At 50.8% G+C, this 16,125-nt stretch overlaps 1 protein-coding gene across 6 annotated transcripts in view; it reads left to right on the plus strand.

Annotated features, from left to right (window-relative positions):
- Window positions 1-1,163: 1,163 nt before the first annotated feature.
- syne3 (spectrin repeat containing, nuclear envelope family member 3) overlaps window positions 1,164-16,125 on the plus strand; it is a 99,778-nt gene continuing 84,816 nt past the window's right edge. For 5 of the 6 annotated variants that reach the window (XM_078561930.1, XM_078561932.1, XM_078561933.1 and 2 more), the window contains exons 1-2: window positions 1,164-1,220; window positions 7,097-7,248. In XM_078561930.1, the coding sequence (XP_078418056.1) occupies window positions 7,111-7,248 (138 nt within the window). In that variant the 5' untranslated portion in view covers window positions 1,164-1,220; window positions 7,097-7,110. Of the gene's footprint in view, window positions 1,221-6,057; window positions 6,234-7,096; window positions 7,249-16,125 lie in introns of those variants that run through there. The other variant, XM_078561931.1, reaches the window with a different exon arrangement.

Below are 16,125 nucleotides of genomic sequence, written 5' to 3' on the forward strand. Positions count from 1 at the left end.
TTTAAAGCTTCTCTGCGCCTGCTCCAAATCCCTAACATCCTTCCTATTGTACACAATATTCCAGCTGAGGTCTAAATAGCTTTTTGTAAAGACTTAGTGTGGCATCCTTGCTTTTACACTGTGCCCTCATTAATAAAATTTGTATTAAATGCCCCTATTTACAAACAACAACAATTTAATAACAACAAAATTAAGCATTCCAAGGTGCTTCATGAAAGCATTATAAATCAAAATATGACGCTGAGTCATACAAGGAGATTCTAGATCAGGTGACCAAAAACGTCAAAGAGGTTAAGTATGTAGTCTAAGGGTCTGGCATAGAAAGGTTAAACATGGGGTGAGTCACAGTACTGCCCACAGTGTGATGTAAAGGAACACAGGGCCTGAGTCAAGAGGTCAGTGTGGAGTGATTAAAATCGCTCAAGAATTAGAGGAATTGAAATATCTCGGAGGTTGTGGGGCTGAAGGAGATCACAGAGATAGGGAGGGGGCGAGGACATGTAGGGATTTGAAAGCAAGGATGAGTGTTTTAAAATTAAGGTGTTGATTGACCAGGAGTCAATGTAGGTTAGCAAGCACAGGAGTGATAAGGGAGCAGAACTTAGTGAGAGTAAAGACATGGGCAACAGAGTTTTGGATGACCTTAAGTTTAAAGTCCAGTATCTCATAAAATCATAGAATAGTAACAACGCTGAAGGAGGCCAATTGACCCATTGTGTCCATGCTGGATCTCTGCAAGAGCTCCTCACCTAGTTCCATTCCTCCACCTTATCCCCATAGCCCTGCAAATTTATTCTTTTCAGATAATTATCCAATTCTCTTTTGGAAGCCGCCACAGAATCTGTCTCCAACACACTCTCAGCCTGTGCACTCCAGGGCCTAAGAAGCCTTATTAATCCCCTATCAGTTTGCCCACTTTCCCTTGTCCAAAGCCCTCCCCCACAGGTCTCCCCTTTCCCAGGCGCCGTTCGACGCAGGCCCCGCCCCCAGGCTGGCCCCGCCCCTCCCAGCGTTCGTCCCACAGGCCCCGCCCCCAGGCTGGCCCCGCCCCTCCCCTGCGTTCGTTCCACAGGCCCCGCCTCCAGACTGGCCCCGCCCCTCCCCCGTTCCGTTACACAGGCCCCGCCCCCAGACTGGCCCCGCCCTTAGTGACCCCCCCTGGAGGCCATGTGATAGACGGGTGGTGGCCGCGGAGTGCAGCAACTGGAGGAGTCCGGTGGGTGAGGTCGATCCCAGGGCCTGGGAGAATGGGAGATGCCGAGGCTCAGGCTTATTAATATTTAGACTGCCCGGGTGCCAGTAAAGCCCCACTTCACAGTCTGTCTGGCCCTTTGGGCCTGTTCGCATAATCCCGCCCCCGGCCCGGCCCTCAGTTACTCTGCCGGCCTGCGGGTGCTCCCGCCCCGGCCCGGCCCTCAGTTACTCTGCCGGCCTGCGGGTGCTCCCGCCCCCGGCCCTCAGTTACTCTGCCGGCCTGCGGGTGCTCCCGCCCCGGCCCGGCCCTCAGTTACTCTGCCGGCCTGCAGGTGCTCCCGCCCCCGGCCCTCAGTTACTCTGCCGGCCTGCGGGTGCTCCCGCCCCCGGAGAAAGGGCTGGGTTCGTAGCCCAGGATAGGCAGCCGGGGCTCTGGACTTTGGCCTGGGCCCCTCTCGGTCCGGGGCTGCTGCGATCTAGGCTTTTAAAACTTGTTCATGTGGGTTTCGCTGGCCAGACCAGCATTTATTACCCATCCCTAGTTACCCCTTGAGAAGGTGGCGGTGAGCTCCCTTCCTGACCCGCTGCAGTCCCTGTGGTGTGGGTACACCCACAGCGCCGTTAGGGAGGGTGGTGTGGGTACACCCACAGCGCTGTTAGGGAGGGTGGTGTAGATACACCCACAGCGCTGTTAGGGAGGGTGGTGTAGGTACACTCACAGTGCTGTTAGGGAGGGTGGTGTGGGTACACCCACAGCGCTGTTAGGGAGGGTGGTGTAGGTACACCCACAGCGCTGTTAGGGAGGGTGGTGTGGGTACACCCACAGCGCTGTTAGGGAGGGTGGTGTGGGTACACCCACATGGTGCTGTTAGGGAGGGTGGTGTGGGTACACTCACAGTGCTGTTAGGGAGGGTGGTGTGGGTACACCCACAGCGCTGTTAGGGAGGGTGGTGTGGGTACACCCACAGCGCTGTTAGGGAGGGTGGTGTGGGTACACCCACAGCGCTGTTAGGGAGGGTGGTGTGGGTACACCCACAGCGCTGTTAGGGAGGGTGGTGTGGGTACACCCACAGCGCTGTTAGGGAGGGTGGTGTGGGTACACCCACAGCGCTGTTAGGGAGGGTGGTGTGGGTACACCCACAGCGCTGTTAGGGAGGGTGGTGTGGGTACACCCACAGCGCTGTTAGGGAGGGTGGTGTGGGTACACCCACAGCGCTGTTAGGGAGGGTGGTGTGGGTACACCCACAGCGCTGTTAGGGAGGGTGGTGTGGGTACACCCACAGCGCTGTTAGGGAGGGTGGTGTGGGTACACCCACAGCGCTGTTAGGGAGGGTGGTGTGGGTACACCCACAGCGCTGTTAGGGAGGGTGGTGTGGGTACACCCACAGCGCTGTTAGGGAGGGTGGTGTGGGTACACCCACAGTGCTGTTAGGGAGGGAGTTCCAGGATTTGACCCAGCGACAGTGAAGGAACAGCGATATATTTCCAAGTCAGGATGGTGGATGGCTTGGAGGGGAACTTCCAGGTGGTGATGTTCCCATGCATCTGCTGCCCTTGTCCTTCTAGATGGTTGTGGGTTTGGAAGATGTTGCAGTGCAAATTGTAGATGGTATGCGCTGCTACTGTGCGTTGGTGGTGGAGGGAGTGACTGTTGAAGGCGGTGGAAGGGGCGCATTCAAGCAGGCTTCTTTGTCCTGGATGGGTGAGCTTGTGTGTTGTTGGAGCTGCAATAAGGGGAGGTGATTGTGTAGTGGTATTGCCGTGGCCTAGTAATCCAGAGACCCAGGGTGATGCTTAGGGGACCCTGGTTGGAATGCCGCCACGGCAGATGGTGGAATTTGAATTCAATAAAAATCTGGAATTAAAGGTCTAATGATGACCATGAAATCGTTGTCGATTGTTGTAAAAAAACCCATTGGTTCACTAATGCCCTTTAGGGAAGGAAATCTGCTGTCCTTACCTGGTCTGGCCTACATGTGACTCCAGACCCACAGAAATGTGGTTCACTCTTAAATGCCCTCTGAAATGGCCTAGCAAGCCACTCAGTTATATCAAACTGCTACAAAGTCTCAAAAAAGGAATGAAATTGGATGGACCACCCAGCATCGACCTTGGCACCGGAAACAACGTCAAACTCAGCCCTGTTGACCCTGCAAAGTCCTCCTTATTAACATCTGGGGGCTAGTGCCAAAATTGGGAGAGCTGTCTCACAGACTAGTCAAGCAACAGCTTGACATAGTCATCTTCATGGAATCATACCTTACAGATAATGTCCCAGACATCACCATCATGTCCTGTCTCATTGGCAGGACAGGCTCAGCAGAGCTGGTGGCACAGTGGTATACAGTTGGGAGGGAGTTGCCCTGTGAGTCTTCAACATTGACTCCGGACACTATGAAGTCTCCTGGCATCAGGTCAAACATAGTCAAGGAAATCTCCTGCTGATTACCACATATCACCCTCACTCAGCCAATGAATCAGTGCTTCTCCATGTTGAACACCACTTGGAGGAAGCACTGAGGGTGGCAAGGGCGCAGAATGTACTCTGGGTGGGGGACTTCAATGTCCATCACCAAGAGTGGCTCGGTAGCACCACTACTGACCAAGCTGGCTGAGTCCTAAAGAATTTGGCTGCTAGACTAGGTCTGCGACAGGTGGTGTGAGGGAACCAATAAGAGGGAAAAACGCTAAGATAAAAACAAAGTACTGCGGATGCTGGAAATCTGAAACAAAAACAGAAAATGAAGCTAAAACTCAGGTCGTAACAGCATCTGTGGAGAGAAAAATAGAGTTAACTTTTCGAGTCCATTTGACTCTTTAGAAGAAGGAGTGAAGCAGCTGGCAGTACATTCTTTGCCCTTCCCTCTGAAGAAGAGGGAAAACCAAACTTGACCTCATCCTCACCAACCTCCCTGTCACAGATGCATCTGTCCATGACAGTATCGGTAGGAGTGACCACCGCACAGTCCTTGTGGAGATGAAGTCCAGCCTTCACATTGAGGATACCCTCCCATCATGTTGTGTGGCACTACCACTGGGCTAAATGGGATAGATTTCGAACAGTTCTAACAACTCAAGACTGGGCCTCCATTTGGCGCTGTGGGCCATCAGCAGCAGCAGAATTGTACTCGAACACAATCTGTAACCTCGTGGCACGGCATATCCCCCACCATCAACCATTACCATCAAGCCAGGGGATCAACCCTGGTTCAATGAAGAGTGCAGGAGGGCGTGCCAGGAGCAGCATCAGGCATACCTAAAAATGAAGTGTCAACCTGGTGAAGCTATAACACATGTGCTTGGCACGCTAGTAATCCTGAAGCAGCAAGTGATATAGTTAGGTAATCCCACAAACAACGGATCAGATCTAAGCTCTGCAGTCCTGCCACATCCAGTCGCGAATGGTGGTGGGCAACTAAACAACTCACTGGAGGAGGAGGCTCCACAAATATCCCCATCTTCATTGATGGGGGAGCCCAGCACATCAGTGCAAAAGATAAGGCTGAAACATTTGCGACAATCTCGGCCTCCTCCGGAGGTCCTCAGCATCACAGATGCCAGTCTTCAGCCAATTCAATTCAATTCATTCCACGTGATATCAAGAAATGGCTGAAGGCATTGATAGTGCAAAGGCTATGGGCCCTGACAACAAGTCTGGCAACAGACTTGTGCTCCAGAACTTGCCGTGCCCCTATACAAGCTGTTCCAGTACAGCTACACCACTGGCATCTACCGGCTATGTGTAAAATTACACAAAAAGCAGGACAAATCCAACAGCGCTATCGAGCGACACTTGCTTAGCAATAACATGCCCACTGATGCCTAGTTTGGGTTCCGCCAGGTCCACCATGCTCCTGATCTCATTACAACCTTGGTTCAGATATGGACAAAAGAGCTAAACTCCCTAGGTGAGAGTGACTGCCCTTGACATCAAGGAGCCCTAGCAAAACTGACATCAGTGGGAATCAGGAATCATACCTAGCACAAAGGAAGATTGCTGTGGTTGTTGGAGGTCAGTCTTCACAGCTCCAGGACATCACTGCAGTAGTTCCTCAGGGTGGTGTCCTCGGCCTAACCTTCAGCTGCTTCATCAATGACGTTCCTTTCATCATAAGTTCAGAAGTGGGGATGTTCGCTGATGATGTCACAATGTTCCCCATTTACGACTCCTCTGATACTGGAGCAGTCCATGTCCAAATGCAGCAAGACCTGGACAATATCCAGGCTTGGGTTGACAAGTGGCAAGTAACATTTGTGCCACACAAATGCTAGGGAATGACCATCACCAACAAGAGAGAATCTAACCATCACCCCATGATATTCAATGGCATCACCATCACTGAATCCCACAATATCAACATCCTGGGGGTTACTATTGACCAGGAACTGAACTGGACCAGCCATGTAAGTGCTGTGGCTACAAGAGCAGGTCAGAGAGTAAAAACCCTGCAGTACGTAACTCACCACCTGACTCCCCAAAGCCTGTCCACGATCTACAAGGCACAAGTCAGGAGTGTGATGGAATACTTCCCACTTGCCTGGATGAGTGCAGCTCCCACAACGCTCAAGAAGCCTGACACCATCGAGGATAAAGCAGCCTGCTTGATTGGCACCCCATCCACAAACGTTCACTCCCTCCACCACCGACACACAGTGGCAACAATATGTACCATCCACATGATGCACTGCAGGAATTCACCAAGCCTCCTTAGACAGCATCTTCCAAACCCATGACCACTGCCATCTAGATGGACAAGGGCAGCTGATAGATGGGAACACCACCACCTGGACGTTCCCCTCCAAGCCACTCACCATCCTGACTTGGAAATATATCACCATTCCTTCAATGTCGCTGGCTCGAAATCTTGGAACTCCCTTCTGAACAACACTGTGGGTGTACCTTCACCACATTGACTGCAGCAGTTCAAGAAGGCAGCTCACCACCGCCTTCTCAATGGTAACTAGGGATGGGCAATAAGTGTTGGCCCAGCCAGCGAAACCTACACCCCGTGAATGAATAATAAAAAAAACTAGCCTAGGTAAGTGGAGAGTATTCCATCGCACTCCTGACTTGTGCATTGAAAATGGTGGACAGGTTTTAGGGAGTCAGGAGATAAGCTTGGTCCTACCAGTGTCTGAAGTCTTACTACAGTTGTACATGGTTTTGGTGAGACACATATGGAAGACCATGCCCAATTTTGGTCTCCATATTTAAGAAAGGATATATTTGCATTGGAGGCAGTACAGCGAATGTTCGCTAGATTGGTCCCAGGGATGAGGGGGTTGTCCTCTGATGAGAGGTTCAGTACATAGAGTCTATATTGTCAGGAGTTTAGAAGAATTAAATGTGATCACATTGAAACTTACAAAATTCTGAGGGGGCTGAATTGGATGGATGCTGATGGATTCTTTCCCCCTGGCTGGGGAATCTAAAACTCGGGCACACTCTCAGGATAAGGGGCAGATCATTTAACACTGAGAACAAGAGAAGTTACTTCACTCAAAGGGTTGTGAATCTTCTGGAATTCTCCACCCTGAGGGTTGTGGATGCTCCATTGTTGAATACATTTAACGCTGGTATAGACAGATTTTTGGTGTCTCAAGGAATTAAGAGATATGGGGAGCGGGCAGGAAAGTGGAATTGAAGGCCAAGATCAGCTGTGATCGTATTGAATGTTGGAGCAAGCTTGATGGGCTGTAAGGTTTATATTTCTTGTGTTCTTGTCTGGGATGCAGTCCCGCTGGGGTCTCGGTGCCCTCCCAGCGCTTGGGGTCTGGAGCCTTCTAGCCCTGTCTGTGGTCTTTGCCTGCCAGGGTCAGGGGTCTATGCATTGCAAGTGTTGGTCAGGGTCTGGGCCTTCCAGTAACTGTGGTCTGAAATGTTCTCTCCCTCTCTCTGCAGCTCCAGTTGCTAAGATGAGCCCACAGGAAGATTTTGGAAAATGCTTAGCAAATGCTGAGGGCTGGATGCGAATGATCCAGGAACGCTTACAAGCCAGTGACAATGTACAAGGACCAAAGGCAGCTTTAGAAGACAGGCTGAAAGAGACAGAGGTGAGGAGAGAAGTAGATAAGGATGGGGCAGGAACGTCGGTCCTTCTACATTCATTGCCATGATGTACCAGACTGGAAGCAGTGTTGCTGTGTGTCATGTGTTCCAGGCTAGAATCCATGTTTCTGTGTGTAGTGTTACCACATTGGAATCAGTGTTGCTGTGTGTAGTGTGTTCCAGGCTAGAATCCATGTTTCTGTACGGAGTGTGTACCAAGCAGTGGGAATCAATGTTGCTGTCTGCAGTATGTACCAGGCAGTGGGAATCAGTGTTGCTGTCTGCAGTGTGTACCAGAGAGTGGGAATCAGTCGTGATGTGTGCATTGTGTAGCAGATTGCGATCAGTGTTGCAGTGTGTAGCAGACTGGGATCAGTGTCGCTGTGTGCAGTGTACACCAGATTGGAACCTGTGTTGCTGTGTGTAGTGTGTGTCAGACTGGAATGAGTGTTGCTGTGTGTAGTGTGTTCCAGACTGGGATCAGTTTTGCTCTGTGCAGTGTGTGCCAGACTGGGATCAGTGTTGCTGTGTGCAGTGTGTACCAGACTGGGATCAGTCCTGCTGCGTGCAGTGTGTACCAGACTGGGATCAGCGTTGCTGTGTGCAGTGTGTACCAGACTGGGATCAGTCCTGCTGCGTGCAGTGTGTACCAGACTGGGATCAGTTTTGCTCTGTGCAGTGTGTGCCAGACTGGGATCAGTCCTGCTGCGTGCAGTGTGTACCAGACTGGGATCAGTCCTGCTGCGTGCAGTGTGTACCAGACTGGGATCAGTCCTGCTGCGTGCAGTGTGTACCAGACTGGGATCAGTGTTGCTGCGTGCAGTGTGTACCAGACTGGGATCAGTCCTGCTGCGTGCAGTGTGTACCAGACTGGGATCAGTGTTGCTGTTTGCAGTGTGTACCAGACTGGGATCAGTGTTGCTGCGTGCAGTGTGTTCCAGACTGGGATCAGTGTTGCTGTGTGCAGTGTGTACCAGACTGGGATCAGTGTTGCTGCGTGCAGTGTGTTCCAGACTGGGATCAGTGTTGCTGTTTGCAGTGTGTACCAGACTGGGATCAGTGTTGCTGTGTGCAGTGTGTACCAGACTGGGATCAGTGTTGCTGTTTGCAGTGTGTACCAGACTGGGATCAGTGTTGCTGTGTGCAGTGTGTACCAGACTGGGATCAGTGTTGCTGCGTGCAGTGTGTACCAGACTGGGATCAGTGTTGCTGTGTGCAGTGTGTACCAGACTGGGATCAGTGTTGCTGTGTGCAGTGTGTACCAGACTGGGATCAGTGTTGCTGCGTGCAGTGTGTTCCAGACTGGGATCAGTGTTGCTGTGTGCAGTGTGTAGTAGACTGGGATCAGTGTTGCTGTTTGCACTGTGTACCAGGCAGTGAGAATCAGTGTTGCTGTGTGCAGAGAGTACCAGACTGTGATCAGTGTGCAGTGTATAGCAGACTGGGATCAGTGTTGCTGTGTGCAGTGTGTACCAGACTGGGATCAGTGTTGCTGTATGCAGTGTGTACCAGACTGGGATCAGTGTTGCTGCGTGCAGTGTGTACCAGACTGGGATCAGTCCTGCTGCGTGCAGTGTACACCAGACTGGGATCAGTGTTGCTGTATGCAGTGTGTACCAGACTGGGATCAGTGTTGCTGTATGCAGTGTGTACCAGACTGGGATCAGTGTTGCTGTGTGCAGTGTGTACCAGACTGGGATCAGTGTTGCTGTATGCAGTATGTACCAGACTGGGATCAGTGTTGCTGTGTGCAGTGTGTACCAGACTGGGATCAGTGTTGCTGTTTGCAGTGTGTACCAGACTGGGATCAGTGTTGCTGTATGCAGTATGTACCAGACTGGGATCAGTGTTGCTGTGTGCAGTGTGTACCAGACTGGGATCAGTGTTGCTGTTTGCAGTGTGTACCAGACTGGGATCAGTGTTGCTGTATGCAGTATGTACCAGACTGGGATCAGTGTTGCTGTGTGCAGTGTGTACCAGACTGGGATCAGTGTTGATGTGTGCAGTATGTTCCAGACTGGGATCAGTGTTGCTGTTTGCAGTGTGTACCAGACTGGGATCAGTGTTGCAGTGTGCAGTATGTACCAGACTGGGATCAGTGTTGCAGTGTGCAGTGTGTACCAGACTGGGATCAGTGTTGCTGTGTGTAGTGTGTGTCAGACTGGGATCAGTGTTGCTGTGTGCAGTGTGTACCAGACTGGGATCAATGTTGCTGTGTGCAGTGTGTACCAGACTGGGATCAGTGTTGCTGTGTGTAGTGTGTGTCAGACTGGGATCGGTGTTGCTGTGTGCAGTGTGTACCAGACTGGGATCAGTGTTGCTGTGTGTAGTGTGTGTCAGACTGGGATCAGTGTTGCTGTGTGTAGTGTGTGTCAGACTGGGATCAGTGTTGCTGTATGCAGTATGTACCAGACTGGGATCAGTGTTGCTGTGTGCAGTGTGTACCAGACTGGGATCAGTGTTGCTGTATGCAGTATGTACCAGACTGGGATCAGTGTTGCTGTGTGCAGTGTGTACCAGACTGGGATCAGTGTTGCTGTATGCAGTATGTACCAGACTGGGATCAGTGTTGCTGTGTGCAGTGTGTACCAGACTGGGATCAGTGTTGCTGTATGCAGTATGTACCAGACTGGGATCAGTGTTGCTGTGTGCAGTGTGTACCAGACTGGGATCAGTGTTGCTGTTTGCAGTGTGTACCAGACTGGGATCAGTGTTGCTGTGTGCAGTGTGTACCAGACTGGGATCAGTGTTGCAGTGTGCAGTGTGTACCAGACTGGGATCAGTGTTGCTGTGTGTAGTGTGTGTCAGACTGGGATCAGTGTTGCTGTGTGCAGTGTGTACCAGACTGGGATCAGTGTTGCTGTGTGCAGTGTGTACCAGACTGGGATCAGTGTTGCTGTGTGTAGTGTGTGTCAGACTGGGATCGGTGTTGCTGTGTGCAGTGTGTACCAGACTGGGATCAGTGTTGCTGTGTGTAGTGTGTGTCAGACTGGGATCAGTGTTGCTGTGTGTAGTGTGTGTCAGACTGGGATCAGTGTTGCTGTGTGCAGTGTGTACCAGACTGGGATCAGTGTTGCTGTGTGCAGTGTGTACCAGACTGGGATCAGTGTTGCTGTGTGTAGTGTGTGTCAGACTGGGATCAGTGTTGCTGTGTGCAGTGTGTACCAGACTGGGATCAGTGTTGCTGTGTGCAGTGTGTACCAGACTGGGATCAGTGTTGCTGTGTGCAGTGTGTACCAGAGTGGGATCAGTGTTGCTGTGTGTAGTGTGTTCCAGACTGGGATCAGTGTTGCTGTGTGTAGTGTGTTCCAGACTGGGATCAGTGTTGCTGTGTGTAGTGTGTTCCAGACTGGGATCAGTGTTGCTGTGTGTAGTGTGTACCAGACTGGGATCAGTGTTGCTGTGTGCAGTGTGTACCAGACTGGGATCAGTGTTGCTGTGTGCAGTATGTTCCAGACTGGGATCAGTGTTGCTGTGTGTAGTGTGTTCCAGACTGGGATCAGTGTTGCTGTGTGCAGTGTGTACCAGACTGGGATCAGTGTTGCTGTGTGTAGTGTGTGTCAGACTGGGATCAGTGTTGCTGTGTGCAGTGTGTACCAGACTGGGATCAGTGTTGCTGTGTGCAGTGTGTACCAGACTGGGATCAGTGTTGCTGTGTGCAGCATGTACCAGACTGGGATCAGTGTTGCTGTGTGCAGTGTGTTCCAGACTGGGATCAGTGTTACTGTGTGTAGTGTGTTCCAGACTGGGATCAGTGTTGCTGTGTGTAGTGTGTTCCAGACTGGGATCAGTGTTGCTGTGTGTAGTGTGTACCAGACTGGGATCAGTGTTGCTGTGTGCAGTGTGTACCAGACTGGGATCAGTGTTGCTGTGTGCAGTGTGTACCAGACTGGGATCAGTGTTGCTGTGTGTAGTGTGTTCCAGACTGGGATCAGTGTTGCTGTGTGTAGTGTGTTCCAGAGTGGGATCAGTGTTGCTGTGTGTAGTGTGTACCAGACTGGGATCAGTGTTGCTGTGTGTAGTGTGTGTCAGACTGGGATCAGTGTTGCTGTGTGCAGTGTGTTCCAGACTGGGATCAGTGTTGCTGTGTGTTGTGTGTGTCAGACTGGGATCAGTGTTGCTGTGTGCAGTGTGTTCCAGACTGGGATCAGAGTTGCTGTGTGCAGTGTGTACCAGACTGGGATCAGTGTTGCTGTGTGCAGTGTGTTCCAGGCTGGGATCAGTTTTGCTGTGTGTAGTGTGTGTCAGACTGGGATCAGTGTTGCTGTGTGTAGTGTGTACCAGACTGGGATCAGTGTTGCTGTGTGCAGTGTGTACCAGACTGGGATCAGTGTTGCTGTGTGCAGTGTGTACCAGACTGGGATCAGTGTTGCTGTGTGTAGTGTGTTCCAGACTGGGATCAGTGTTGCTGTGTGTAGTGTGTTCCAGAGTGGGATCAGTGTTGCTGTGTGTAGTGTGTACCAGACTGGGATCAGTGTTGCTGTGTGTAGTGTGTGTCAGACTGGGATCAGTGTTGCTGTGTGCAGTGTGTTCCAGACTGGGATCAGTGTTGCTGTGTGTTGTGTGTGTCAGACTGGGATCAGTGTTGCTGTGTGCAGTGTGTTCCAGACTGGGATCAGAGTTGCTGTGTGCAGTGTGTACCAGACTGGGATCAGTATTGCTGTGTGCAGTGTGTTCCAGGCTGGGATCAGTTTTGCTGTGTGTAGTGTGTGTCAGACTGGGATCAGTGTTGCTATGTGTAGTGTGTGTCAGACTGGGATCAGTGTTGCAGTGTGCAGTGTGTACCAGACTGGGATCAGTGTTGCTGTGTGCAGTGTGTTCCAGGCTGGGATCAGTTTTGCTGTGTGTAGTGTGTACCAGACTGGGATCAGTGTTGCTGTGTGTAGTGTGTTCCAGACTGGGATCAGTGTTGCTGTGTGCAGTGTGTACCAGACTGGGATCAGTGTTGCTGTGTGTAGTGTGTTCCAGACTGGGATCAGTGTTGCTGTGTGTAGTGTGTTCCAGAGTGGGATCAGTGTTGCTGTGTGTAGTGTGTACCAGACTGGGATCAGTGTTGCTGTGTGTAGTGTGTGTCAGACTGGGATCAGTGTTGCTGTGTGCAGTGTGTTCCAGACTGGGATCAGTGTTGCTGTGTGTTGTGTGTGTCAGACTGGGATCAGTGTTGCTGTGTGCAGTGTGTTCCAGACTGGGATCAGAGTTGCTGTGTGCAGTGTGTACCAGACTGGGATCAGTATTGCTGTGTGTAGTGTGTGTCAGACTGGGATCAGTGTTGCAGTGTGCAGTATGTACCAGACTGGGATCAGTGTTGCTGTGTGCAGTGTGTACCAGACTGTGATCAGTGTTGCTGTATGCAGTGTGTACCAGACTGGGATCAGTGTTGCTGTATGCAGTGTGTACCAGACTGGGATCAGTGTTGCTGTGTGTAGTGTGTACCAGACTGGGATCAGTGTTGCTGTGTGTAGTGTGTACCAGACTGGGATCAGTGTTGCTGTGTGCAGTGTGTACCAGCCAGTGGGAATGAGTCGCTGTGTGCAGTGTGTACGAGAGAGTGGGAATCAGTCCTGATGCGTGCATTGTGAAGCAGATTGTAAAAACAAAAAACTGCAGGTGCTGGAAATCCAAAACAAAAAATAAAAAAATACCTGGAAAATCTCAGCAGGTCTGGCAGCATCGGCGGAGAAGAGCACAAGTGACGTTTCGAGTCCTCATGACCCTTCAACAGAACTAAGTAAAATTAGGAGAGGGGTGAAATATAAGCTGGTTTAAGGTTGGATGGGTGGGGGAAGAAAGGGGGGGTGGTTGTCGGGACAAGCAAGAGTGATAGGAGGAGATAACCAAAAGATGTCACAGACAAAAGATCAAAGAGGTGTTGAGGGTGGTGATATTGCGGCATTCCATAGGGATTGTTCCCTCCGTGACACCCTGGTCCGCTACTCCATCGCTACCTACTCCTCTACCCCCTCCTACGGTACCTCCCCATGCGAATGCAAGATATGCAACACCTGCCCCTTCACTTCCTCTCTCCTCACTGCCCAAGGACCCAAACACTCCTTTCAAGTGAAGCAGCATTTCACTTGCATTTCCTTCAACTTAGTCTATTGCATTCATTGCTCCCAATGCGATTTCCTCTACATTGGAGAGACCAAACGCAGACTGGGTGACCGCTTTGCAGAACACCTTCGGTCTGTCCACAAGCATCACCCAGACCTCCTTGTCGCTTGCCATTTTAACACTCCACCCTGCTCTCTTGCCCATATGTCAGTCCTTGGCTTGCTGCATTGTTCCAGTGAAGCCCAACGCAAACTGGAGGAACAGCACCTCATCTTCCGACTAGGCACTTTACAGCCTTCCGGACTGAATATTGAGTTCAACAATTTTAGATCTTAAACTCCCTCCTCCATCCCCCCCTCCTTTTTGTTTTTTCCAATAATTTATATAGATTTTTCTTTTCCCACCTATTTCCATTATTTTTAATGTATTCCACCGATCATTTATCTATACCTTTTATGCCCTTTTAGTCTTATTTCACCCCACCCCCACTAGAGCTATCTGTACCTTGCCTGTCCTGCTATCCATTCTTAATTGGCACATTCTTTTAGATAATATCACCACCTTCAACACCTCTTTGATCTTTTGTCTGTGACATGTTTTGGTTATCTCCTCCTATCACTTCTTGCTTGTCCCAACAAGCACCCCGCCCCTTCTCCCTCCTCTCTCCCCCCCCACCGTAAGCCAGCTTATATTTCACCCCTCTCCTATTTTTACTTAGTTCTGTTGAAGGGTTCATGAGGACTCGAAACGTCAACTGTACTCTTCTCCGCCGATGCTGCCAAACCTGCTGAGTTTTTCCAGATGTTTTTTATTTTTTGTTGTGAAGCAGATAGGGATCAGTGTTGCTGTGTGCAGTGTGTACCAGACTGGGATCAGTGTCGCTGTGTGCAGTGTGTTCCAGATTGGGATCAGTATTGCTGTATGCAGTGTGTACCAGACTGGGATCAGTGTTGCTGTATGCAGTGTGTACCAGACTGGGATCAGTGTTGCTGTGTGCAGTGTGTACCAGACTGGGATCAGAGTTGCTGTGTGCAGTGTGTTCCAGACTGGGTTCAGCGTTGCTGTGTGCAGTGTGTACCAGTGTGGGATCAGTGTTGCTGTGTGCAGTGTGTACCAGACTGGGATCAGTGTTGCTGTGTGCAGTGTGTACCAGGCAGTTGGTCTTCAGTGTTGCTGTGTGCAGTGTGTACCAGACTGGAATCTGTGTTGCTGTGTATACCAGACTGGGGATTAGTATTGCTGCGTGCAGTGTGTTCCAGACGGTGGGCTTCAGTCTTGTTGTGTGCATTGTGGTATCAGACAGTGGGAATCAGTGTTGCTGTTTGCAGCCTGTTCCAGACTGGGATCAGTCTTGCTGTAACAAAAAATAAAAAATACCTGGAAAAACTCAGCAGGTCAGGCAGCATTGGCGGAGAAGAGTACTGTGTTCAGTGTGTACCAGACTGGAATCACTGGTGCTGTGTGCAGTGTGTACCAGACTGGGATCAGTGTTGCTGTGTGTAGTGTGTGCAAGCCTGGGATCAGTGTTGCCGTGTACAGTATGTACCAGACTGGAATCAGAGTTGCTGTGTGCAGTGTGTACCAGACTGGAATCAGAGTTGCTGTGTGCAGTGTGTACCAGACTGGGATCAGTGTTGCTGTGTGCAGTGTGTACCAGACTGGGATCAGTGTTGCTGTGTGCAGTGTGTTCCAGACTGTGATCAGTGTTGCTGTGTGCAGTGTGTACCAGACTGGGATCAGTGTTGCTGTATGCAGTGTGTACCAGACTGGGATCAGTGTTGCTGTGTGCAGTGTGTACCAGACTGGGATCAGAGTTGCTGTGTGTAGTGTGTACCAGACTGGGATCAGTGTTGCTGTGTGTAGTGTGTTCCAGATTGGAATCAGTGTTGCTGTGTGCACTGTGTACCAGACTGCGATCAGTGTTGCTGTGTGCAGTGTGTACCAGACTGGGATCAGAGTTGCTGTGTGCAGTGTGTACCAGACTGTGATCAGTGTTGCTGTGTGTAGTGTGTCAGACTGGGATCAGTGTTGCTGTGTGCAGTGTGTCAGACTGGGATCAGTGTTGCTGTGTGCAGTGTGTCAGACTGGGATCAGTGTTGCTGTGTGCAGTGTGTACCAGACAGTTGGTCTTCAGTGTTGCTGTGTGCAGTGTGTACCAGACTGGGATCAGTGTTACTGTGTGCAGTGTGTACCAGACTGGGATCAGTGTTGCTGTGTGTAGTGTGTCAGACTGGGATCAGTGTTGCTCTGTGCAGTTTGTACCAGACTGGGATCAGTGTTGCTGTGTGTAGTGTGTTCCAGATTGGAATCAGTGTTGCTGTGTGCAGTGTGTACCAGACTGGGATCAGTGTTGCTGTGTGCAGTGTGTACCAGACTGGGATCAGAGTTGCTGTATGCTGTGTTTACCAGACTGGGATCAGTGTTGCTGTGTGTAGCGTGTCAGACTGTGATCAGTGTTGCTTTGTGCAGTGTGTACCAGACTGGGATCAGTGTTGCTGTGTGCAGTATGTTCCAGACTGGGATCAGTGTTGCTGTGTGCAGTGTGTACCAGACTGGGATCAGTGTTGCTGTGTGCAGTGTGTACCAGACTGGGATCAGTGTTGCTGTGTGCAGTGTGTTCCAGACTGGGATTAGTGTTTATGTGTGTAGTATGTACCAGACTGGGATTAGTGTTGCTGTGTGCAGTGTGAACCAGGCAGTTGGTCTTCAGTGTTGCTGTGTGCAGTGTGTACCAGACTGGAATCTGTGTTGCTGTGTATACCAGACTGGGGATTAGTATTGCTGCGTGCAGTGTGTTCCAGACGGTGGGCTTCAGTCTTGTTGTGTGCATT

The sequence above is a fragment of the Cetorhinus maximus genome, chromosome 18 (genome assembly GCF_964194155.1).
Source record: "Cetorhinus maximus chromosome 18, sCetMax3.hap1.1, whole genome shotgun sequence".
NCBI lineage: Eukaryota > Metazoa > Chordata > Chondrichthyes > Lamniformes > Cetorhinidae > Cetorhinus > Cetorhinus maximus.